Source organism: Cuculus canorus, chromosome 1, assembly GCF_017976375.1.
Source record: "Cuculus canorus isolate bCucCan1 chromosome 1, bCucCan1.pri, whole genome shotgun sequence".
Classification (NCBI taxonomy): Eukaryota; Metazoa; Chordata; class Aves; order Cuculiformes; family Cuculidae; genus Cuculus; species Cuculus canorus.
Window position 1 is genome coordinate 128,871,201 of NC_071401.1, and position 26,695 is coordinate 128,897,895.

General features: G+C 42.5%; 1 protein-coding gene across 2 annotated transcripts in view; it reads left to right on the top strand.

The window, feature by feature from the left end:
• Window positions 1-744: 744 nt before the first annotated feature.
• BORCS5 (BLOC-1 related complex subunit 5) overlaps window positions 745-26,695 on the top strand; it is a 74,012-nt gene continuing 48,061 nt past the window's right edge. The window contains exons 1-2 of one of the 2 annotated variants that reach the window (XM_054058040.1): window positions 745-917; window positions 2,063-2,206. In XM_054058040.1, the coding sequence (XP_053914015.1) occupies window positions 860-917; window positions 2,063-2,206 (202 nt within the window). In that variant the 5' untranslated portion in view covers window positions 745-859. Of the gene's footprint in view, window positions 918-1,394; window positions 1,512-2,062; window positions 2,207-26,695 lie in introns of those variants that run through there. The other variant, XM_054058030.1, reaches the window with a different exon arrangement.

The following is a 26,695-nucleotide window of genomic DNA, read 5'->3' on the forward strand; positions in this document are numbered from 1 at the left end:
TGGGCAGCCTCAACCAGGACCTGAGAACCCTTTCAGTGAAGAAATTTTTCGCGATGCCCAATCTGAACCTGCCCTAGTGCAACTTGAGGCCACTCCCTCTCGTCCCATCGCCTGTCACTTGGGAGAAGAGGCCAGCATCCTCCTCTCTACAACCTCCTTTCAGGTAGTTGTAGAGAGCAATAAGGTCTCCCTTCAGCCTCCTCTTCTCCAGGCTTAAACAACCCCGGTTCCCTCAGCCTCTCATAACCCTTGTTCTCCAGCTCCGTTCCATTCTCCGGACACGCTGCAGCCCCGCCACGTCCCCGTAGCGAGGCGCTCAAACCTGAAGCCACACCGCCCCCCGCCGTGTACCGCCCCCCAGCCCGGCGGTCCCAGCCCCTCGGCGAGCCCCGCCCCGCGCCGGGCGGAGCCGGGACCTGACCCGGGCGCAGCCGCCGCTCGCGCCGCCCAGCCGGAAGCCCCGTGGGCGGCCGCGGCGGGCCCGCTGCAGCAGCAGCAGGAGGAGGGGAAGGAGAGGGAGAAAGAGGAGAGGGAGGAGAAGGAAAGGGCGAATAAGAGGGAGGAGAAAGAGAAGAAGAAGAAGAGGGAGGAGAAGAAGGAGAAAAAGAGGAAGAAGGAGAAGAAGAGGGAGGAGGAGAAGGAGAAGAAGAGGGAGGAGGAGGGAGAAGGAGAAGAAGAGGGAGGAGGAGAAGAAGAGGGAGGAGGAGGGAGAAGGAGAAGAAGAGGGAGGAGGAGGGAGAAGGAGAAGAAGAGGGAGGAGGAGGGAGATCCAGGAGAAGAAGAGGGAGGAGGAGGGAGAAGGAGAAGAGAGAGAGGAGGAGAAGGAGGAGGAGAGAGAGGAGGAGGCGGCGGCTCCGCCATGGGAGCGGAGCAGAGCGCGGAGGCCGAGAGCCGCCCGGGCGAGCCCAGCGGCTCAGGTCGGTGCTGGCGAGGGGCACGGGGGTGCCGAGCCCTGCGGGGGGACGCGGCTGCTCCTGCTGCGGCGCCCGGCCCTTCCTCCGCCTGGGGCCGGATAGGGGAGGGGGAGGGCATCCCGGACCCCGGGCGCGGTGGGATCCCGGTGTGGGTGCGGGAGGGAGGGAGCAGAGCTCCGGGAGAGGAACGGGAGGGTGTCAGCGGTGCAGGCGATCGGTCTGAGTGCCTCTATTGCTGTGTCGGGTTTGGGGCCCCACGTTCCAAGGACACGGAGGGGCTGGAGTGTGTCCAGAGAAGGGAATGGAGCTGGTGAAGGGGCTGGAGGGCAAGTGTTATGAGAGGAGCCTGAAGGGACTGGGGTTGTTCAGCGTGGAGAAAAGGATGCTGAGGGGAGACCTTATCACTGCCTACAACTGCCTGAAAGGAGGTTGTAGTGAGGTGGGCATTTGTCTCTTCTCCCAAGGGACAAGCAATAGGACAAGAGGAAATGCCCTCAAGTTGCACCAGGGCGGGTTCTCAGGCTGGGTCACCATCCCTGGAGGTATTTAAAAGACAGGTAGAGGAGGTGCTCACGGATATGGTTCAGCAGTGGACAGGTACAACTGGACTTGATCATCTCAAAGGTCTTTTCCAACCTAGCGATTCTCTGAGTGGTAGCAAGGAGTGTGTGGTGCTGGACCAAGTGTCCCGAGTGTACTCGTGATTAATCTGTTGAAGGAACCCTCTCTTGTGAAGATACCTAACATCAGAAAAGAGCCTTGCTGCAGGGGGACACTGACAAATAGACAGTATAGATGTTCCTGCCTATAGCAAGGGGTTGGGACTAAAGGGTCTGTTAAGGTCCCTTGCGACCCAAGCCGTTCTATGGTCATTAAAACAGAAGCGTGTCAGATGATCCCTTGCAGGAGAAGGCAACAAGTCTTTCATCAGTTCTTACCTGGTTTGGAAAAAAAAATTGCTGAGTAGAACAGTTTCACAGACAATGAGTGCGAAGGGAAAGTATCCCAACCTAGAGTGATCCTAGAGATGTGTTCATGCTGTAGGAATTGTAGCTGTACTCTGTTAAACATGGTAACATTTGCTTCCAGTTAAATTCTGATGGTATCTGCTTATTGGTTTGATGGTTCCCTCCTCCATATCCTTCCAGCATCTCCATCACCAGCCAAGCAAAGGGCGAAAATGGATGACATTGTGGTGGTAGCCCCAGGAACACAGTCCTCCCGGAATGTCAGTAATGATCCAGATGTCATAAAGCTTCAGGAAATCCCAACTTTCCAGCCCCTTTTGAAAGGTAAGTGATTGTCCTTCCTCTGTTTTTAAAGGCCTTTTTTTTTTTTTTTTTAATCTAATGTAGTGTGTGCTTTGTGTCCTGAGGTTCCTACTGAAGTTCATATTTCTGTCTATATTTTTCACTACCCTCCTTATTTTAAACTTTATTTTCTTCTGTTCTTTCGTAATTATTTCCAGCCTTCTAAATGGTGTGAACTGGTTTAGAGGTGTGCTAGTCATGTTATCTGCAGTGGAGCCACCTACTGTGGAGACAGGACAGCTCCGAGCATGCCAGTTTGCGCTGTACTGCTTGTTGACGAGGGATGTTATGTTGCATTCTAATATATATCAGACCACAGTCTCCGGTTTTGCTCTAGGCTCTTAAAAACACCTGTGCGTTGCTCTCTGAGTCATAGTTAACTGTGTATGGATTCATTTGCTTGAAATCAAGATATCTTATGGGGATTTCCAACCCAGAGCAGGTTTGGCTCTTGGTTTTTTTTTTTTTCAGTTGGGGTTGGTGGACTGAGACTTGCATGGGACCTTATGTCCTGTGTTGATGACATCTCTTCACATCAGTGGGCCTCTTAAATTCCCACAGTGGCTCTCTCCCTTTCTTTGTTTCTTTTCCTCCCAGATTTTTTTCTTTCTTCCCCTGCACCCATTCTTGGTTCCTCCTATTCTGTTCGAAGGGAAGTGAAGATTTTAATCTCGGTTGTCAAGCCTACAGCTTCTGGCTTGTAGCTTTTGGCTACCTCTTTTTCTGTGCAGTGTCCTTGGTATCTGAAAGTCTCTTATGAAGGAAGATGTCTGGAGCAGCCTCCTGGGCTCCTCACCCTGGAACAGTGTGGGTCATCAAACTTGTGTGAATGTGCTGTGTAGTGGATGCTTGGTGAGCCACTGTTTTTTTGAAAATTCCAGGCCTTCTGTGCATGTGTACACTTTCTGCAGCACTTGTGCTTGCCTTGTAGGCCTGCTATGATGGAGAGTCAGGAGCTGGGATGTTTCACTCTCCTGCTACTGTAAGAATTTACGTGGACTCGTGCAGCTGAAGGTTTAGGCATTACTGGTCTGAGTGCCACTGATACACACAAGGCTGTTAGAAAGATAGGACAGCCACTTTACCTTGCAGGCAGTAGTAGGGGTGACATAACATCTCAACATCACTTTTTGGACAGAAACGGTTTCTTTTTAATAAAAACAAACCCAACCTTTAGGATGGGTGGTGTTGTAGAAACCTGTATTTGGTTTATTCCTGACACTTTTACTGCCAGTTTAGAATGGACTGTAAGATTGCCGATGTTGGCGCAGCATTCGTGTCAGCATGAACATGCTTTGCCTGAGTCCTTCCTTGTACAAAAGGCAGAACCAATGTCTTGCCAGCGGTGGTTTGGAATGTAAATGCTGGAACCGAAATTCACAAAAGAAATAAGGAAGTGTTAATCTGAGGGTCCAGATTTAGAAGATGCATCAACATCTGGCACTGAAGTTGTGTATGTGTAAGAGTGTGATGACAAAGAGTTTCAGTTCCACCCAGCCTCCAACTGTGGTGAACAAACCTGGGTTGCACAAGAGCTGTAAGAGTCCTGGGAAGTGGGGTGGTGATCACTTCCAGAGGCATGTTGCTGCATGGGTGCTTGACGAGCAAGGATACAGGCATTGAGGTGGGAAGTGAGAAAGAAGAGATAGCAACAGCCATGTGGCTGAGATGGAAAGGTTGGGAGGCACTGCCCTTAGATGGCCAGTCCAGGTCTTTTAATTTCTGAACATGCATGTGTTAAGTTGTTTGTTAGGAAATTGTCTTGGTCACTGAGTTTCTTTTTCTGGTCTTACTTTAGACTTGAAATTCTGTGTGTGTCATAGAAACCTTCTTTTCTATTTCTGTCACTTTGCCTGCCAAGTTTCTCTGCAAGTCTCTTGAGACGTGGTGACATCTGGTGAGTGCTTGGGAGTATTGCATGCTTAATCTCATTCACTTTTGTGAACAGCTTTTTCAGCATTTAAGACTTGTTATTCCTTGAACAACTGGACCGCGATACTTGTGTTTGCTACAGAAACACAAGTTTCTGTGGAGTCTTGAGAGACCCCAGATCTGCCCCAGGCTGGCTCAAGAAGTTGTTCTGTTTTGGACTGGTTTCTTCTCTGCATTCTTCACGTGCAAGATCGTGTACCTGGAATGGATTAAAAGGATGCTACAGATCTTTTAGGAGTTAATCCTAAAAACTTGTGTCTTGTGACCTACTGGCTTAGAGAAATGAAGACTTGAACTCATAGCCCTTGTCAACTTCATTATTCCTTTCAGTTTCTCCTTGGTTAAGCAAAGCTGAGGGGTTTTATTTTAAGTCTCAAAAGAAGCCCAATAGTTAAATTGGTGGACTGAGGAAGCACGTAATCATGAAGAAACTTTGTTATTAAGAGGCAAAGTGTCATGTCCGTTATATCTTTCATACTAGATTTTTCTTGACTTCTACAGCAAAATTTGTGCCTTGACGTTACAGCCGTGATTGTGGGGGGTCCTTCAAAGTAGCGTGTGCCTTCTTTGAAGTACTGTTGTTGTTACTGAGCCTACATCATAAGCAGTGTTTGAGAGGTCAGCATTTAAGCATCTGCTGATTCCTATGTTTGAACCTGTTGGATGTAGCCATTTGGTGGGGTAGGCGCTACTGTCTTGGAGTGGTTGTGTAGAACCCACTACAGTGAGTCAAGAACTCGAGTGTCTTTTTTTTTTTTAGTGCTAGAAAATATCTTCTCCAGTAATATATTCATGTGGACAGAAAGGACAGACTGTCCCTTATACAGTGGAGTTAGGAAAGCATTGCAGGGGATGCCTGTTATATTGCCATTTGTAAACATCAAATCCTAATCCCACCCAGACTAAGAGGAGAGGAAAACTAGTGTTAGGGAATACACCTGGAGTTGAAGTGCCTGATTGTTGTTCTCCAGAAACTGCTCTATATTGGACTACAGGGAGATTGTGCATGCATACTTTTTTAACTTGAATGCAAAAAAATCCTTCTAGTAGAAACACTAGCACAGAACTTCACTGTTTGATGAGACAAGAATTAATTGTAATTTTTTTTTCTTTTTCATTTCTCTTAAATGGGAGGAAAGTGTATAATCTAGACTGCTTGGAGCAACAGGGGAAGTCTCCAGCCTTCTCCCTGGTTGCAAGCATTCCCTGCTTTGTAAGAGATGCAGAACAGAGTGTTATGTGCTGCTTCTTTCCTTTGTGTGCCATCCTGAGCATATTTGTATGAAAATGAAGCTTTAGTGCCCCTGGTTCTTGCAGTCTGTTCATAGTATGAAATCAAACTCAGCTGTATATAAAATCATTCATCGCTGAGTAATCCAAAATGGTGATACTTTGGTAGCTTATGAACAAATTGAACCACCCTATGGCATGTTTGGGAAAAACCAAAAAATACAGTTTTCTGTGTGATCATGACTATGGAAGGTTGATAAGGTGCTACAGTGTGGAGTTCCTCTCACAAGACCTCTTACTGGATCTGTAAAATATCACCTCTGACCAGGGATTTGGCTTTTATGACCAGGGGATCCTGTATGAGGATTGAGGACTGCTGGCAAGAGATGGGATCCACTTGACAAAGTGCAGTTAGAGCATCTTTACCAATAGACAGGCCAACCTGAAAACAAATTAGGAATGATTACGACCACTGTTAAGTGAGGAAGCAGGGGACAGGGTTGAAAAGCAAAGGGTGAATATCTGTGTTTGTTTTTTTTTTTTCCACGGAGAAACTGTTCAAGAACTAGTCATCCAACTGCAAATATAATTCCTACTGTGTGCCAAGATCAGCAAGACCTAAGACAAACAAAATGCTGTGAGCTTGATGGCAGGAACAAAATCTTTGACTAGCATATCTGCTAATTTAACAATCAAATTAAAATGAATTCATAACGGTAGTCTTACTTTCCTTGACTGATCAGTTCTGAAGAAGGGAGCAGGACATTGGTGAGGTTAGGGGGTGTGTGTCTGGGGCTCTGTTTTGGGCTGTTGTCTTGTCTCTAGGCCTTGTAAGACAGAATAAATCTTGTCTTTTCAAAGGAAGTCAACGTAATTGATATCCATTTGTAGCGATATCTTCTTGCAGGAAAAATGATTTAACTTTCATTGCCAGTGAGTTAAACGAAAAGCGAAAAATTCCAAAGTTTGTATTTCAAAAAAGTCTTGTTACTTCTTAGCTACCAAGCAGGAACTGACTAACAGATTCTAAACTGTCACTGGTTTCTGACAGTATTTCATGTCAGGTTGGTTATCTGTTTTGGAAACTGAAGATACAAAAGGGTACAGAAAGGGACTTGTGTGATGATGACTCAAAAGATTTCCAAGCAGCAATCCTTCCAGGCATGTATCCAAAATAGAAACTTGAAAGAAATGAAGTCCAGAACAGAATCACAGAATGGTTTGGGTTTGAAATGACCTTTAAAGATCATCTAGTCCAAACCCCCTGCCATGGACAGAGTCGTCTTCCACAAGATCAGGTTGCTCAAAGCCCTGTCCAACCTGACCTTGAATGCTTCCCATGATGGGGCATCCACAACTTCTGTGGGCAGCCTGTTTCAGTGTCTTGCCACCTTCATCATAAAAAAAACCCCAAAACAACAAAAAAATCAAACAAAAAGTCTTCCTTTTGTCCAATGTAGACCTACCCTTGTTCAGTGTAAAACCTTTACCCCTTGTCCTGTCATTACAGACCACAGTAAAAAGTCTCTTTCTTATAAGCTATATTTGTTCTATGGAGGCTTTTTTTTTTGGAAATAAACTCATTCCTACTTATGGCTAGAATTCTTTACTGGTAAAAGGTCAAGAAAAAGAAACAGAGGTTACTGTCTCACTGCGAAGTGTTTTCATATGCAGCAGAAGCTTCCTTATATCACTGTGCTTCCTCCCACCCCCACAGGATTTTGTGATTAGTTTGCTCTCCAGCCTCATTTCATGGTTCTTTTGGTCACTGTGTTGTTATTGCAAGCATTTCAGATGTCCTGACTGGCTGACAAAAGCTGCCAGAAAGGCAGCGACTCTCTGCTTCTGCTGGCCAAGCTCCATCTGCTGTTAATTTTGAATCTGCTAATCAGTCCCATTGATGTTACTAGGCTTCTTGTGTTTATAGACAGACTTGCAGGATCTAACCTGGCTTTTGAAAAGGGAATGTCTTAGGAAATAGTCTTCTTGATCTATTGAGTGATGCTTCTGGAACATCTGAAACCCAGGGTGCTTTAGTAGCCCATGGCTTGTATGGAAAAATGATAGCTTCCAAGTTGCATTCTGTTTGGTTTGGTGCGAAGTTGGAAATTCAGATAACACGTAGGCATGGGAAGAAAAGTTATTATTGGTCTTGAACAGTTCTTCACAGTGTAAGAATGACTTTGTTTCTTCTTGTATTTGGTGCTTGCTGCACAGTAGTTCATTGAGTACCAAGGCTTGCCCCTGTTGAAAGGGGGATTTACTCCTTGCTGCTCTTGCTTCTGCCCATGTGGGAATACCTTCTCTGTTGCTCTGGCTCTGGTATTTGTTGGGATCTTTGGTAGACGATGTGTCTTTTAATGATTAGTTCCATGCTGGCTTGGTGAGCAGGGGAGATCTATTCTAGTTCTAAGCATCATGGGTGCTTAAAATGCATAGCTGCATACATCTTCCAATGCTTTGTGAAGATTTCTGCTTCTGTTGGCTTAAATCTCTTTTTAGGAACCAAATTAAAATCTTCTGTGCCTAGCACTACTGTTTTCCAGACTATTGCCGTCTTCAGATTTAAGTTGCTCAACTTGGTCAAATTCTTTTTCATCTTCTGCATGCTTCTCTTTCTTTTTTGAATATATCTCATAAGGAAAATGATAGTTACTAAAATAACATCTTCAGTCACAATTGCAAGAAAAGGTTTGAGAGGCACCACAAAAGAACAAAACTTTAAGCCTCACGATTGCTTTACTTTCCTCTAGTTCCAAAGCAGCTTCACACCAGTACTCACCATCATCTTCCTTGGTGAGCTTCAGTATCTTCAGTTGGGTTACATTGGCAGATATGCTATTAATTAGATACTTGTCTACCAGTGAGTCATTAATGTCAATCTGTTCACTTCCATTGGTCATATACCAAGTCCAACCTCAACAATTCTATGACTCTCGCTAATCTATGTAGGAAATCTTAAACTAAAAAAAAAATAATCATTTTTATGCTAGCTCTTTAATTGTGGAAGCTGTTGCTGATCCCTGTTTGGCCTATTGTACAGGAATGTGCTGATACTTACTTTGGTTCATCTGGCAGACTTAAACTTCTTGCATGCAAGCCCTCTTGAGGGCAGGGATTATTCTGTGTGTTTGGCAGTGTACCAAACTGTACCTGGAAACTGTTCTGAACAGTTTAGGTATGGGTCCTGTGCTGAGACTGCTGATTGCTTTTGCCATCATATACAGGATATCTTTTGTCAGAGGAGCTTCTGATCCCTCCAGTGGTGAGAGAAACAAAGTTAGCAAGGGATGCTGAGGCTTGCTTCAGTCTCACCTGCATTCCCAGGTGAGAAGAGAGGTGGGTTCTCTGCACACCTGTGGCAAGTTACTGGTGGTGCGCTCCATTCCTTTGTCTGTCAAACATGCCTGGTATGCATAGTGTGTCCTGTAGCCATATGAAGGTTTTCTTGTGGAGATCATTAGCATCCCCTCGTCTAATATAACTGGATTCTTGTCCTACAAATACTACTGCTGGTTTTGTAAGAGTAGCAAAGCACGGGAAGAGGTCATGCAGTAGGGTTGTGGCATTTCTGTCCTTCATGTTTTTAAGGACGTGTTAAGCAAACATCTACCAGGTATGAATTAGAAGTAAATGAATAGATTATGGCTGATCCACTGAGGTCTTTCCTTACCATACTGCCCGCTATACATATTTACGTTGCTCCATTATTTATTAAGAATGCTGTTTCACAAAGCAAAACCTGAGGCCTTTACTCTGAAGAATCTAGGGTACGGTTTACCTGGCAGTGGTGTAAGAATGACACCAAAGTTTGGTGGCAAAAAAGGTGTTGCAAGATAGGTCCAGCATGAGGAGTGTCCTTGTCTCAGTATGGTTGGAAGTGAAAATGCCATTTTTATTACTACTGGTGCACATCTTCAGCAGAGCAGCATAGGAGGATGCTGAGAAATCTCTGAGAGAAAAGTCGTGAAATTTGTCCTGGTGTGACAATCTTCTGTTGTCCTCCAATTGCAGGATACATAAGCTTGTGTTAAGTAGCTCGGAAGGACTGTGTATCCTTGTATAATTTATTGGATGAGGTTGTTTTTCAGGTGAAAAACTACTTATTTAGAAAACATTGATACATTTTTCTTTCTGGGACAGCATGTAGAGGAAGGATAGGTGTTTAGAGTCCAAGCCTTTAAAGCAGTAGGTTTTGTCACATCTCACTCTTTGGTATTTTCTGGTGACTAACTTACATCCTCCACTCATTCCCTTATCTCACTCTATGCTATTTCTTCCATTTATTTTCTGGGGAATTTAGCTAATAGCATGTGTCAGTGAATTTCTTTCCTATAATTCTCTAGGTATTGTGATACTTGAATCCTTTTTAATTTTGCCCCCGTGCCTTACTAGGAGGATCTGCCTATGCAGCGCATTGTAGTACTGCTGAGGGTACTGGGCTGGAACAGAATTCGCAACATCCAGGTTTGTTGAGTGGAGCTCATGCTTACTGCCCGTAACAAGGTGAAAGCCAGCGTACTGGGCAGAAAGAAATACTAAGAGCAATAATTTGAGTGGACATCTGCCTGTTTTTTTGTTAGATTATTTTTTAGACTTGTGGTATTAGAGAGAGCTGCATCTCTACTTTGGTGTCATGACTCAAAATTAGCTCTGGAAACAGAACCTAGAGGGTGCCTCAGTTTGAATCAAAAGCTCCTTTCCTTACAGAGATAGTTGGACGAGGGGAGAAGAATGAAAGTGATGTCCTATTTTCATGTTTTTGTCAATCATTTGCTGACAGTTTGGAGACCTGCACCAATTCATTTTTAGGTGTTACCCAAGCAATATTCTCAATGCCACTTGGAAAAATCTTGTAGACAACCAAGTATTCACAGTCTCTCTTTTTTCCTCTCCTCCCTTTTCAAGCTGTTCCATGCCATGTGGTATAATGTGTATATTGACAGATAGAAAGAATTAGTGCGTCTGCCTAGAAACTGCTAGTTTGGTCTTCTCTTTCCTGGGTGAGTACCCTTGAGCTCCAATTTCTTCTGAGCTGTATAGTCAATATCTTTGACTCCTGTCTGAATCTTACAGCTCCCTGGGAATGTTATGGCTTATCCACACTGTCTTGCTGCGTGAATGAGCTTTGGTCATTGCGAATCACCTGAAGATTATTCTTCCTTTACCTTGACAGAGTTTCTGTGATGGCTCTCTGGCTGGTTTGTATAGCTCTTTGGGTGCAGGTACCCTTTGGATAGCATTAGAAGATGTGCAGAGGGAAAATAATCACGTGGTAAGCAGGTAACAATGTCTTGGCATGTAGACTTGCCATGAAATTTGATGAGAACTACCTGCGTGTTGGCCAATGTATCTTGAAATCACTATTAACTGGTTGAAGTGAAATGCAAATGAAACTAATTATTTCTAATGTGCAAACTATATATTGTAATTACAAATATTTATAGAAGGTGAAATCTCTTTATACCAAGAGAAAATTGGAAATTGAATGCAACAGGTGAGGTAGAGGAGCTAGTGTGGTCTACTGGAATGTTGTTGATGGTAGTTGAGTCACCATCCCTGTAGATGAAGTGCTCAGGGATATGATTTAGTAATGGACAGGTACAGTTGGACTCAATGATCTCGAAGGTCTTTTCCGACAAAGTGATTCTATGATTAATCCTTCTCAGACAACAATAAGTATATGTTGGAAAAGCACTTACAGAAAAAAATAAACAAACTACAAATGTGCTGTATGTGGGTTGGTTTGTTTGGAGTTTTTTTGAGTCCCAGAAGTACTCTGGGCATCTAAACCTGGTCAGATTTTTTTTTTTCTCCTTCCCCTTTTTGCTTTCATGTTTGTGTACTTTTATTCAGCATTATTGTCATGCTCTTTAGTTAAGATGTGCTTGTAAAACTGAAGTCTGACTGTAGGGCCAAAGAAATTTATCTTCCTGCCTTCCCCGTTTGGTGTGTATGTGGGCATCTTGCTCTGATGCATCTCCCTCTGCTGAACTTGATGTTTCGTATCAATGAAAATCTCATTAGAATGAATGTTCCTGATAGATACAACCTAGTCACATGCTTTTAAGTGTGTGTATAGAGATGTTCGGAGTAATTACTCTCCGAAGTCTGCTTCTGTAGGGATACTGCAACAGTGTTAGTGGCCTGAAGACTGAAAGGTAGGTCTTCCCTGTGTAGACTGGGTAGGGTTGGAAAAAGAGTGGGACCTAATGAAAACCCCTCCTGGTGCTGTTTGGTTCTCATCTCTTTAGCTGCCCACTGTGATACCTCCTGCTCGTTTCACTTCTGCTGTATCCTTCCAGCTGTTAATAACGTGAAGTATTTGTGTTTACTAGATAGGAACTGCTATGTTGCTGGACATGCAGAAACAAGAAGATTGTGCCTGGGATGTGTCTGTCGCACAGAGACTGCAGCGTTTGTTGGTGAGGGAAGGGTTGGGACTTGCAGTGGTGACTGGGTTCCTGAGGGGAACTCTGATGTATGGACAGAAAATTTAGTGTTTTTAGTTGCTACAGTAAAGAGCAATAGAGATATGTTCACATAGAGATGCACAGGAAAAGGCCATTGGTGCTGAAACAAAATAGCTGACCCTTCTTAATAAGAAATGTCTGCCATGGTGGAGGAAAGGATGGGTGGTAATTACGTGTTTGAAACAGCATCTTAATGAGGAATATCTCTGTTTGTAAATATAATAGATTTCTCTGTTGCCATCATTGGTGGTCACTTTAGTGATGAAAAAGTTTGACTTCCTTTCCTTCTGGTGTTGAAAATATAAGATAAATCATAAGAAAATACGAATTACATGTGCCAAAGGTCACTTTGACGTTACGTCTGGGATGAGTTTGCTGTTAGGAATCTGTGAAATTGTCAGTAGAAAGCAGGAAGGAAAGAAGTCTAAAATCCTTCTGAGATATTCCCCAAATCCCCAAAACTTCTACATCCATCCTCAAAAAAACCCACTAAACCTCAAAGTCTTCTGGCCCAAAGTCTCTCCTCTAGGGCCCTGTGGCTTGACACACATTCTTCCAGGTATCTTCCCAGCAAAGATCAGTGAGCTGTACACTTCCCAGCGGGCATGTGGCTGACTGATGGAAAGCATCATCCAAGCACGCACAATGCTGTTTAAACCTCGCTTATCCCCAGTACTGACTTGTATTGTATGCAGTCATAGAATCATAGAATAGTTTGGGTTGGAAGGGATCTTAAAGATCATCTAGTTCCAACTCCCCTGCCATGGGCAGGGACACCTCCCACTAGAGGCAATGGCAGGATGTTTCTTTTAAGTGATCTGTTTTTTTTTTTTATTCTCCAGCACTGTACATGGAAGTCTGAAGATGCACTGACACTCTTGTTTGCCCACAGTTTTTATTCTAAATTATACCTCCCTGTATATACCTTTACTTTAAATACTGTTTGGTTTAAAATATATATGTGTGCATATACTACACATGCATGTATGCTATATGTAGAGTATATATACTATACTTACAAGTGATTATATATAGTGTGTGTTTTCTGTACATACTGACTGTACATGTATAGTTTACTACTAGTGATTTTGCTTGGCCCCCTGTTAATGGTTCTTTTGCTTGACTGGTGGCCATTTCAGGAATGGTTGTACTGATCGACCAACAATAATGTTGCAATGGATTGCTTTTGAAAAATGAATGTTTCTGTTTCATTTTAGGCTTTACAGGAGTTAGTAAGTTTATCCAAGTCCAGAAGATTGTTTGGTTTTAGGCCAATCATGTTTAGCCAATGGGTACAGTGTGTAAATTATTACATTTGAAGTCCTAGTTCTTGATTTTATTTTTTTTTTCCCTGATGGGTGCAGATTCGGTTAAGTAACTATGGTCAAGGTAAAGGATGAGTGAATACTTTTGTATCTACTGCCTGTTCGCAGTTACCTGTACTTTCTATAACATCACATCATTCAAAAGCTCTCCTCTTGTCTTTATTTCTCTGTCCAGACAACATTGGCAAAATAAAAAGCAGGTTCCATACAGTGGTATGTGTAGCTAATACCCTTTCTAATTAAAAGTTTCTAATACCTTTTCTAATTAAGAGTTTTACTTACTAAAATTCTGCAAAGATAAAAAGGTTGTTATGGTAGAAGTGAAAAAAATAAGTCTACTCAACATTGTTATCAAAGCAGTGTGGCGGGAGCTTAGCTTAACTGTATTCTCTGTATGATTGTGGAAGATCAACAACTGAGCAATAAAACGCAGATCAGCAAGCCTATTGTTATAAAACAAAGTTTATAATCAAATTTGATCTGCCTCTATTTCTTTCTTAGGGCAGCTTAACAAGAAGGAAAATAGGAGTTTAGTGGTTCATTTGGTTTCAACAGTGGGGTTTGACATACTCAGTTTTGTAATATTCCCTCTATTTTCCATGTGGGACTGGTTGTGACATGCCTGGGTTAGTTGTTGGCATCCTTGCATAAGTAAACCAGAAGATGCAGATTTGCAGATTACGTATTGAATCCTGATATGCAGATGATATGCTGGAGGTACTGCTTTTCAATTTGCAGTAGTTACAAAATTACTAGTAGTAATGTTTGGTAGAATCTGGAGTTGGTGCCTGTTGTAGTTGTGCATGAGCACCGCTTTGCCAGTGTGCTGTGCAGCTGAACTTGGAAGCCTGTGTCATCCTGAGGTAGTGGTCAGAGAGCTACATGAGTCAAAGATAAAGAGCAAGAACAGATGTGCACACTGTAAAGCAATGGTTTGTGTCAGTAATGTATGTTTGGGATGGTGATTTTGCTGAAGATGAGGGCAGAGGTCCTGTAGGTACCAGCAGAGTGAAGATTTTTATTTTTTTTATGCACAATAGCATGCATTCCTATAGAGTGTAATTTTGAGTGGTAGAGTGCTCAGGTTGTTGTTTGAAGTTTAACAGTAATAAGCATGTTCTGGAGACAGTGAGGAAGGGTTGTTAGACTTGACACGTCCTTAAGCTAAATCCATAAAGGACATGGTTGTTCAGAAGATGGGGGCATTCTTAGGGGTTTTGTGCACACTTGCCGCCTGTGTGCTTTTTGTTAAATAACCATAGGGCAGAAGGCATTTATAGCTCAGGAAAAGGGATTAGAGACCAGAATCCCCACTACCTTGTTCACTCAAGCTCACCACTAACCCCTTTTACTTACTCACCTTCCTCTTGGCTATTCCTTGGTCACGCGTGCTGAGCTAAGGGGCTCCAGACGGTCTTTGGAATGAGAGAGATGCTGCTGAGATGCTAATCATCCTCCATAAAGCTGTGATCATCCTTGGCACATGCTCTATAGCAGAATTTTAGTGCCTAGGAAGACTTTTTTTTTTAAACAGTAGAAACTCTAACTGCCAGCAGTCTTAAGGCACTTAAAGTTCTGAAAGTTGCACTGCAGTGATGCAAGAACCTTTTGTGGGCTGATATCTTGGATACTTGTGGAGTTTTTTGTTTGTGGTTTTCTTCGTTGTGTGTGAGTGGTTGAGTTTCCTGTGTACTTTTACCTGTTTTGCCCATCTGTCTCTCATGTTCCAAAATTTTTAGTAACTCATTCTGGCACATAATTTTGGAGATGACGTGATAAGCCCTGGTTGGTCTTGATGTGTTTGTTAAACGTAAAATGGGATGCAGTGTGGTATCTTCTGCCTGATTGACTCTTGTATTAGAGATCCACTTTAAGCTGGTTTGAGGCACTGTATCCAATATGATTTTTCATTTGATAAAGAGTTAAAGGGCCAAGGTAAGGGCACATGCTGTTCTGAGGAGTATTTTTTTAATGAGGTTAAGATTAAACAGTATAAATACTTGGCTGCAGTTTGAATTCACTTGTCTGCTTTTTTTTTTTTCCTTTCAATAGCTGGTGCATATAGAAATTATACTCTTGAAATGGTGAGTCTGTTCTAATGCATTGAAGATGGAGTTTATGATCACAGTCGTCTGATTGATACAGTTGAGGTATCCCTTAGAAGTCACTTGTGTAACTTGCACAGACAGAAATATTGGAGTGCAGACTGCAGTTCAGTGTTGCAGTGAAGGACCCGAGAAACTAAGTCACTAGAACGGGATTCTTTCCACTATGTCATATGAGCCCGGCACTGATGTACTGAGCCCAAGGGAAAGGTGTAACAGCGGGTGCAGTACTGCCTTTGAATCTACCTGCTGAGCTGCTCTGTGGAGTCGAGGGGACAGTGTCACAAGCTGATAGTAACTCACTCCACTGCTGTGCCTCATTACTCCTGAGGCGTGTGAAGTGCACAGGTTTCCCTTGCGCAGCAGCCCTTCAACTCGGTGCTGCGATGTCCTTTCTCGGTTTTCTGGTTTGCTGTTCTTTACCCCTGTAAGTCCTTTGTGACTACTGAGACTTGGCTAGACTGCACTTTAGGTAACTGCCACAGGGTGTCACTGGAATACAAAAGGAGTGGTAGATGTGAATGAGAAGGGCTGCAAACCTTGCTTGAAGAGTGCTTGGGAAACTGCTTTCTGTTCATGCTCCTTTCATGAACGTCTGTGTCCCAGTTCTGCACTCTGTACTGAGTGACCAAGGTGTTGGTGGCCTTGCTGGCAAGCTGGGCTTGGTACCTTCTGGACCTGTGAGCTGAGCCACACAGTGCTTAGCTAAGAGGTGACTAGGGGCTGAAACAGTGCTGGGTCTGTGAGGAGGAGATGGTGCAGAGCTCTTCAGCTTTAAGTCTTTCAGGAATCTTTATGATCTTGAAAAATAAAAATATCGTGTGCCACTTATTTTCAGTTACTGATACTAGGGGTTCTGTAAGTGTGTATGGTAAGAAAACGAAGGTATAGATCAGCATTAATTCTGATGGAAGCACTTGAGGTCAGCTCCTCTACATGGCTATTGACCTGAACCTCAGTACACTATCTGTAATCTAGAGTTTAATAGTATTTTCTTGGCAGCACTGTTTTAATCTTAGGTTTGCTAAAGACTGAGGTGTTCTCATCCTAAAATACTGTTGCATGGTAAATTTTTACCCAGTGCCCATTGTGCTGGGAAAAGTGTTCATCCAGTATAGGTAATGGAGGTGATGAACTGATGTGTTTAGAAAATGACTGCAGTATTCTATCCTTCCCTCCACAACCCTAGCCCCAAAATGTTCAGCTCAATCACATCTTTTTTCCAGTTCATCACCAGCCCTACAAACCAGTGTTTCTGCCAGAGTGCACAACACAGAATGAACTGAGACCCTTTAACTAGTGTGTGAGGAGAGGGGCAAAATGGGCAAGGGGAAGAAAGCATCGATTAAGTGATGGCCTAGAATTCTGGGCTTTAACCCCACCTTCCTAGTGTGCTCTGTACAGCTGATCTCATGTAAATGACCACATTTGTTTCGGGACAATATGTGAGTAGACATATCTGAACAATAGAATGTAAAATCCAGTGCTGGTGCTCACCAAGAACTTGAGGCTATAACCTATTTGCATATAACTAGTTTTTAAAAATTAAAATGCTAATAAAGGCAACCTTTATTCTTGCCTAAACTTGTCTTCAGTGAGACACGATGTAAAATTGCTTGTGTGTGTTGTTCTCCCCCTGATCTCACTTTTCAATGTGAGATTGCCAGCAAGACATGCCTCTTCAGCACTTGGACGTTGATATGAAATTACTGGAGTCTGAGTTTTCTTATTTAAAATCTGTTGTTTCTCCAAGCTTTCTAAATTCATGTGCCAGCTATGAGGGATGGGAAGCTGAGTTTCAAGTTAAACCAGAAGGAGAGTATTGAAGAAACCACTTCTCCTGAAGAATCCCTTTTTCAGATATTACCTGGCTCAGACAAGTGACTCTCTTCTTACTTGATTTTTACTATGTTACGTTCTTATTGTGGTGGAAAGCTTGGGGCTCTTGATCAGGGAGTGCAGTGATAGGATGAGGGATGATGGTTTTAAGCTGAAAGGGGAGAGATTTAGATTAGATATTAGGAAGAAACCTTTTACTGTGAGGGTGGTGAAGCACTGGCACAGGTTGCCCAGGGAAGTTGTGAATGCCTCATCCCTGGAGGTGTTCAAGGCCAGGTTGGCTGAGGCTTTAAGGAACCTGATCCAGTGGGAGATGTCCCTGCCCATGACAGGAGGATTGGAATGGGATGATCTTTAGGGTCCCTTCCAACCCAAACCGTTCTGTGGTTGTATCATATGATTCCATGCTTTTTTTCCTGTGTGTGCAGGTAATCCTTCAAGGATAGGATGTGACTGACCCTGCCCAATGTACCTTGTCACATTGAGCTTTCTCTATGCCCCTTGTGCGTAAGTGGAAGCTGACCTGGAGTGCTCTGTGTTGCAAATACTGCTTGCAGTTGTGGCAGTATAGATAGAATGTTTCCAAAAAGCTTCCTAAAAAGTGTGATCATCTTATGGATCAGGGCATTATAAGTCCTAGTGATCAAGAAACTTCAGAAAACATTGTAACTTTTATCTGTCTGTGTTTCAGTGAGTAAACCTCTTTTAGTTCTTGGTGAGTCCAAGGTGATGTGATGGTGCGCCAAGATGCTGAAGAGGGGTGCTGCAGTACATATCCTGGTGATATATTTAAAAAAATTTAAATACAGTTGCTTATGTTTTAAAATGTTGCTTTCGATATAATACAAACCACAAACAGAACTGCTGGCAAGGCACTGCTGACACTGTTTGAGCTGAGTGATCTCTCTTTGCCAGAATTGGATCCTGGTTATTCAGCACGCCTTGGGGGAGGATGGGCCAGAGGTTGGTCAGGGTTTTATCAATTCTCATCCTACAAAACAGCAGTCTTGGAGCATTTCTGTCAGCTAAACAAAGCATAAACCTAAAGGGAAATCTTCCATTTTCCTTTTAATCCTTAGGTCTTTTCATGTCACTTGAGTTGACGGATTTTTTATCTGTAATAGGAAGTGAAAGAGATACTGGAGATGGAACTTCTTAAGTAATGCATGCTGCTTTACCTCCTGTGAGATGAAAACTCATTTTCTCTGATATGGAAGTGGCAAACCCCAGGTGATTGGAATGGAAGTACATGTTTGCATTTATTACTTCTGCACAAACAAGATGATTTTGTTGCTTTTTGTTGACTCTCATTGAGCGTCTTATCCCCAGTTTTAGTATTATCTGAAATTTGGAGTCAGTTTGTGTGGTGGCTGAGTGGCTCCCATTGCAATAGTTTGAAATTCTCCACTATTCTGTGTTTCTGTAGTTATCCAGCTGATTTATTACATTACGTGGTACAGAAGGCACTAAAGGAAGCATGCATTAGTGATTAAGATTAGAGGCTTCATTTCATTTCTTGAACATTTGCATACTTTTTTTTTTTTGGTTAGCTGAAATCATTCCCAAGCTCTGAAGTGTGCTTGAATGTATGGGTGTGTGGTGGCAGAAAGAAGATTGCTGTTTTATCAAAGAGGAATCTAAACTTCACACTGCTTTGTAGTCTTTGGAGCTAAGAGCCTAACGGAGAGTTAAAAATGGAATTGACTGCAGCCTTCCTTTCTGCCAACACAGGGTGGTCCAGAGACTTAAGATGCCAGCATGTGGCCGACCTAACATGAGGTGCTGCAGGACTATGCTTTGGAGGGGACAGAGATTTGGCTGTGGCTTCAAATTCTCTGGCAACACAGAAGTTAAAAAAACGATTGGGAAAAAAAAAAAAAAAAGCACAAACTCATGGTTTTCTTGTCCATGTTGTCCTTCACATCTTACCAGTAAAACAAAAAGCCAGTAACAACATGCAGTGTCCTAGGAGTAAAAATCACTGTAGGCAGTTGGTGTTTGCTTGCTTCATTTACTAATAAAGACAGCAGGAGATAAAAATCAGACTTTGGTCCACATATTAAATTGGTCTCAAGTTGTAATCATTTCAAGGGTCCAGTTGGCTGGTTTGATGGATTTTATTTAGGTAGTTATTTATTTTTCCACATTGTGAGTCTAATTAAACTAATTGTGATCCTGGCCTGGGCAACTTGTGCACTGATATTAGGTGATACTTACAGCTTCTTATCAAATGACCAACAAAAAGAGAAGAATAAAATGTCATATTAATTTATTTTAGTCTCTCATGATACCTAACTGCCAGTGGAGCAGCATTACGTAGGTGTGCTGCCTACCCACTGTCCTGTGTTAGGAGATAAATGTGATGTTTCTGTCTGTCCTTGCTTAGTTGTCAAGTGTTCTGTCTTTAATATCTGGATATTGAGAGCCTCTGCTGCTATCTTTGTGAGCAACAAACAAAGCAAATTATAGTTACTAGCACGGTTTTGTAAAAAAGATGTGTTTCTTCTCCTGTCAAAGAGATTGCTGTACCTTGTCACGTTGTAAACTGTTGCTGTGCTGCTAGTTTGAACAACAGGGGGTTTCGGTGTCTTGCTTTTAAAAGTTATCTGCTGCTCTAGGGTGTTTGTGTGAATATACCATCTGTGGGAAAGACCAGACTACTACAAAACTCTAATTAAAACCTTAAGTTAGATGTGTGCACCAACTAGGTGTTGGGCTTTTGCTGTTGCTTTCTTTAAGTTAGGAAGAAGCAATAAAGTTTGTGCAGTCCTGTTCTGTGTGTAGCATTTTCGTAGATACATAGAGCTGCATTGCCTGTGGGAATGGCATGGCATTAACTGGCCCTGCATGTTGAAATAGGTGTGTGAAATATTTCAAAGTCTGTCTGCTAAAGGTTTAGAAACTTCTGGAAGCTGATGAGGAGCATGATACAAACCTAATTATTGCATTCACTAGGTTGTAATTATTACAACTGTTGTGAATAAGGAATTTGATCAGTACTGAAATGAATGTCATAACACTGAATGTTTTATGAAGGCTAGCACATTAATAAATCAATGTATTAGATGTCAGAGGTACCACAGGAAACAGAAATTAACAGACCTGAAGTGATAAAAACTAGCAAGTTCTTCTGCTGTAAAGTGATGACAGTTGTCAAGAATGGTTTTGGACTAATTTTTAAAACTTCTGGAAATCTGTTTTACATGTTTCTTCAGTTTTAGGTATATTCATATGCCTGACCCTTACAGTGGTGAAGGGAGAGATGGGGTTTATTGAAGGCAGAGGTTTTCTGTGGCATTAGCCTTGAGTTTCTCCAAATCAGCTTTTAAATATATTACATTCAATATTTCTCTCTTTGAAAAGCACATGTTTTCCCATTTTAAGAATTTGGGCCAAAAGTGTAAAAGCATTTTAAAAAGCAAACCATATAAAAGCCACAGCCAAGTCCCTGTCCCCTCCAAAAAACTAACAACAGAGCCCTGCTTCTTAAAGCTATTTGCCTGAAGTATGTTTCTCCAAAGCACGTCTTAAGATGCACTCTTAAGCACGTCATCTGATGGTTGGGCTGCAATGGTGTTTTAAATTTCCCGTTCTTTACTTCATTAGTATCTGAATCCAAATACTTCTGTTGTCAATGTTTGCATCTGCATTTGGATGAAGAATGTGAAGAATCGGCCTAACCCTTCGTGCCAGGCCATGAGACACATGTGGAAGGAGTGATTGACTTCATGTCATAGCTCTTGGCTGTGCAAAGAAAACTGTGGCGTTCTGTCTGCCTTGGTGAAAACCTCAGCTTGTGGAGGAAAGCATCCACGGAGGTGCAAGTTAAAGTTTTGATTGCATCAACTGTTTAAAATCTGAATTAAAATAAAGTTGGTTTCCTGTGCAGTGAATCAACAGGAGTGAGTTAGATAAGGAAGTGCTGTACTGTGGCAGTAGGACTGACGCGGGAAAGGTTGATATCTCAATAAAGATACAGAAAACTGGTTGAGTGAGTTGGGTAAAAATGGGCTGTGCTCATGTATGCCATCGTGGTCAATGTGCAACAGGGAAAGATAAGGATAGTGCCTACAGAACAAAAGAAAAAAAAATTGTTAAATATTGACAGATCAGATATACTTTTGGAAAAAGGGGCAAAACTGAGGATGTTTGTTTTCCAACCTCTAATCAATTAATATTTAACCAGTGGTTACAGGCTCATCTCTACTATCTGTTCATTGTAAATGCAATTTCAGGATGAAAGGAAAATAACCAAGGAGCTAGCTGGGAAATAAAAAAAGGAAAATGTTTCTTGCAGGCTAGGAGCCTGAATTGGTTCGTTGTGGGATCTGGCAGGCATTGGGGCTGGCCTGGGGAGAAATCCAATAGGTTGTGGAGTGAGGTCACCTTGGGTCCAGCTGAGATCAGTTTTACCAGTTGTGAAGCCACAGTCTCTTGCAGTTGAGTAATGCTGAAGGGTACAGGCTTACAGCTCTGGTTGCTACGACATTCTCCGTAAATCCATCACAGAGATTTCCATCTGGAAACATCTGGCATCAGGCTGGTTTGAACCAGCTGTCCCGGCTAGGTACTTCAGAACTAAGGAGATGCTTGTCTTGGTGGCTTTAAGGCAAGCATGTTACCAAATTAGGTTCTGGACTCGATGCAGAGAAGATAACAAGCACCGAATTTGTTGTGATACATGGGTTTCCGATAAAGTGTCCTGCATAGATTCGCTTCTGTGCTTTGGTGACCAGCTTATCCCCTTGGAATTGTGGAACGAGCTGGAAGGGTGTGGTATGGGTGGTGGTGTGGGTCCACATGCCAGCTTCTAGTCTGTACTACCATGCCTTAAATCAAGCTTGTAGTATGTGTGGGTTCCTGTCTGACTGAAGTCTTTGTGCACGTAAGAACAAGATGAATGTGACCTCTTCTGAAACGATTTTCTCCTCCTGTGGCCCACCACACTGGTTACTTCCCCTTTGAAGTATTTCCTTTGCAAAATGAAGCCATAAATGCACCTTTGCGTGAAGTAAAAAGGATTTGGTTTGATGGCGTTCAGTTTTAAAAAAATGAAATAGATTTTCTAGTATGGGAATTTTCAGGAGCAAGGACGTTGCTCAGGCATGAGGTGGTTGAGAGGCCAGGTTAACAGACAATGTGCTAAATCACATGTCATGGTATGCTTGATGCTTTTCTTGTGTAAGACTAGGTATTGGGTTCTTTCTGGAATTAAAAGCAAGCAGTATACTTCATTATTATTATAAGTCATTTTGTATTAGGTATAGGTAAAGCCAATGTCTCAGTAAGGTTAGAGCAGGAAGGAGAAATTGGCTTTAGCTCAATATTTGCCGCTGCCCAAAAGGGTGATATTCAGCTTAGTATGTCATGTTTGGGGGTTGTTCAGCCTAGAGAAGAGAAGGCGCTGGGGAGACCTTATAGCAGCCTTCCAGTACTGAAAGGGGCTGCAGGAAAGCTGGGGAGGGGCTCTTTATCGGGGGATATAGGGATAGGATAAGGGGGAACAGTTTTAAGCTGAAAGAGGGGAGATTTAGAGTAGATATCAGGAAGAAATTTTTTACTGTTAAGGCACTGGCACAGGTTGCCCAAAGAGGTTGTGGACGCCCCATCCCTGGAGGTGTTCAAGGCCAGGCTGGATGAGGCTTTGAGCGATCTGATCCAGTGGAAGGTGTCCTTGCCCATCGCAGGGGGGTTGGAACTGGATGGTCTTTAAGGTTCCTTCCAACCCGAAGCATTCTGTGATTACAAACAAATACTTCACTGGTACTTGTGGATAGTTTATTATAGTCAAAATGAGAGTTATTTCACTTTTCTTTCAAATATATGGTAAAAATTCTATGTACCTCAGGGTAATAGTCTCTATGTGAACACATATAATGTTTATATAACTTTTTCCCCCCAGATGTTTTAATGAAATGGGTAAGTTTCTCCAAAGCATTTGTCAAATTAGCATATTCCTTGAGCAAATCCAGAGCATATATTCCTTGGTGTGCTTTGATTGCTTTCACTTGGCAATAATATTTGTCTTTAATTCCTGCTTCTCCAAACTCACTTCACCCCTGTTATTAATAGGGCACTTTCTGGAGAGCTTCTGGGAGAGAAGCAAGTCTCTAGGCATGCTGTGACTGTTCCCTGAGAGCACTCCGAGGAGCAGATAGGTTGCTTCCTCCTGATCCACAATTTTATGTGTGCCTTGTGCCATACTGTGGCAGAGCAAGCACAGCAGGCAAAAAGAATAGCAGGATGGGGTGGGATGCAGTGGAAAAAGGGGCAGGATCCCCTTTTTTGAGCACAAAGGAAGGAATCTGTGCCAAAGTCCTAGCCGTAATATGCCTTAGCATACTGGTGTCGGCTCTTCTCTAAGTACATTTCCACTCCTTGTGTGTAATGTTAAAATAAGGTCATGTCTCCATTTACAAACTCAGCACACCATCCACGCTGCCATCAGTTTAAAACGGTGTCGGTGTAATTTAAGGGAGGGGCAAGAGTTCTGCTGCAGAGAAATTAAGCACTGTTTTATTAGATGTTGGTATTTTGCTTGGACCTACTGCTATCCCACTTCACGTTCTCAGCTGTAGGGCATTTTCTCCTGACATGAAACCAGGATGTGCTCACTTGCATATAGCTGTGAGCAAATGCATTTTGTTCCCTTGAGTCTCAGTTATCGAAGTTTGGAATCCGCTGTACGTAAGTTACATCTAATTTTGTCAATTAAACACACTAGACTTGTTCCAGACAAAGTGTTGATTGTGACACACAGGGATAAGAAAATTTTAAGCTTGAAAGAATTTCTAATTCTTCTGCGGGAACTGTAATAAATGACCTTAAAATAGTGCCTTATCTCACATTTATACTAAACTTCAACTCGTTTGTCTACATTTTTTTCCTTACAAAAGGAGTAAACATTCTTTAAATCTCTATGGGTTAGAAAGCTGAAAGAGTCCTGTGTTCACATGTGTTTTTTTCTTTCTGTTTTTTCTTCACAGTGACATTTTAGATCTTACCTGAAGAGCCTCATCCTTAAAACAATACTTTACATCAGGATGCACAGTGGTGGAAGATCATCTGCTCCCTGTGGAGCTGCTTGTAGTTCTAGGGACACAGAAAGCTAGGGCTGTTCCTGATGGAGGAGCCAGGGCCTCTTCTTCCTTGGAGATGCTGACACATGCTATTGTAAAACAGGTCAGGGAACAGAGATGGGCTGTTCTAGAAATGCTGCTTTACACTGACATGAACGCCAGAGTTTTGCTGTTGGGTCAAAACAGATGATTTCTTATCAGATCAGGTTCATTGTTGGGTGTTGGTGGGTTTGGGGTTTTTTTGGCTTTGGTCTCAACAGTGAGCCTTTGAAGCAGGACCTGGAATTTCTGATGCTGTCATTTTGCTTAATAAAAAGCAAAATGTTAAGTAGCTGTATCTGTTTTCCATAAATATTTATATTTAAGTAGAAATGGATCATCAGGTGTTGTGCACATTAGAGAACAGTAAGGCAAGTGACAATACCAACCTGCGTTTGTTTTCCCCGTTCTTTAACTATATGCCCATGATGCTATGGAACAAAAGACAGAATCACTTGAGGACAGGTCCTTATGTTCAAAATGGCCTCAAACCACACTACATCAGCTTTTAATTCAGAGGTGCGATAGAGATATTCTTGTGCTTGCAAGTGTGGACCTGGAAGGATACTGTTGTGTCTTCACTAGAAGGACCTTGTAGTGGGATGATTCCATCTAAGGTTGCAAGGTTTTAAAGACATTTGTTGCCTGAAGGTAGGTTGGGGTTAATAAATTGTGAGATTAAGCTTAGTTCAAGGGATGCCTACCATCCCATTCCCTTGTGAAGTGACAGAGATATTGAGATGATGTCTTCTGTCCAGGAAGGCATACTGTCCAAAACAAAAACAAGGGAGAAAGAGTGGTTATATTAATTCTTTGCTCTTACGATGTAGAAAGCAGTTAATTGTTGTAGCCTGGAGAGCTCTGCTCTTCTGAGGTGTCACAGAGGAGTTTGGCATGACATTAAATCTACTTACCCTCAGACTTGTTCTTGGTATGTAGTTAATTGTGTACTCTAAAGGTGATGTTATGGCTAATGGAGTTTTTTTAAAACCTGTATGGAGGTGTTTGTGCTTAGCTTCTCCTATGCCCAATGCCGTGGGATAATAATCATAGGTTTGTGTTCAAAAATGGCTCTGTATTAAGAAACACATTCCTAGAATGAAATAATTTATAGACCTTTGGCATATCTCTGGTTAATGTACTTATTTTGGGAAGTTGGCCTCATAGGGATTGTGTGTGTGTATGTATGTGTGTTATACACTTGCATATATATATATGTGTGTGTGCATATTCTTAATGCTTGTGCTAGAATAGGTAATACACAGGAGAATGAAGAGGAGCAGACAGTCTTCCATGCACTAGAGCAGATGCACCAACACTCCATAGCTTATCTAGTTCTGGTTGTTTAGATGTTATGAGAAGTAAACCTTGTTGCTACTGAGACACCTACTTTCTGTGTAGGAAGAGATTTTAAAACTACTTTCCTGTACTTCAGAGGTAAAAGGCAATATTTTCAAGAGGAATCAGTGATGTTGGGACATTTTGGATATTCTGTTCTAATAATGTCTTTAAACAATCCTAAAATGTCCCATTCCACAAGCCACAATTCTTTGTGGTATCCTCATAGTGAAAGCACCTCTGATGTTTCAGGCTGCAGCTCTACGTGTGCTGAAGGAGCAGAAAAAAGGAACGTGTGGATGAAGTGCTTAGGGGCATGACTTAGGGAGTGTTAGGAATGGTTGGACTCGATGATCCAGTGGGTCCCTTCCAACCTGGTGATTCTACGATTCTATGATTGAAGGAGTTTATACTGCTGGCAGTTGCTGGTCATTGTAGCAGTAGCATGGCTGGTAGGACAGGGCTGCCACAGGGGCTGTTGCAAAAGGCACTCCTACCTCACTTACTATCTACTCCTATTACAGTAGGTCCTACACTGTCCCCTCCATCTGTCCTTCCTTCCTCCCACTGATTCTGACTTGGTGGACCTGCAGTGAACTGAGGCAATGGGAGTGGATGGGTTTGCTTCTGGGCTGGGGAGTTGGATGGTTCATGGAGGGGCATCTAATGAATACCAGTGAGGATGGGACAGCCTAGTGAGGAGCGCAGGGCGGACTTGGGGAAAGGACACTTGTGGTGGCTGTAGACTGTTGGACTGGTTCAGTTGGCAGGTTTTACTGTAAGGTGACTGTACACTGCAGCATGTAAAGAAGACTCCTGTGATCCATCATTTTTTTTGCTGTCTCCATGCCTGGGAATAATAAAGTCCCCAAATGCTCTTTTAAGAACATCTTAAACCCTTGCAGCCTTTTATTCAGTGACTGTCTGTCCCTTTACAGTGAATGTTAAAAAACATCCTGGTCACAAAGTTGACTTTTCACTGTCCCCTGCTTCAAATGCAAATAAACACCCTTTGCATAGCTGTCTTCTGAGGTCTTTGAAAGAAGGCTATCTCTGCAAAGTGAACACAATCTGCCTGTTATCTGAGCAGCGCTCCAGTGCCTGGCTGAAT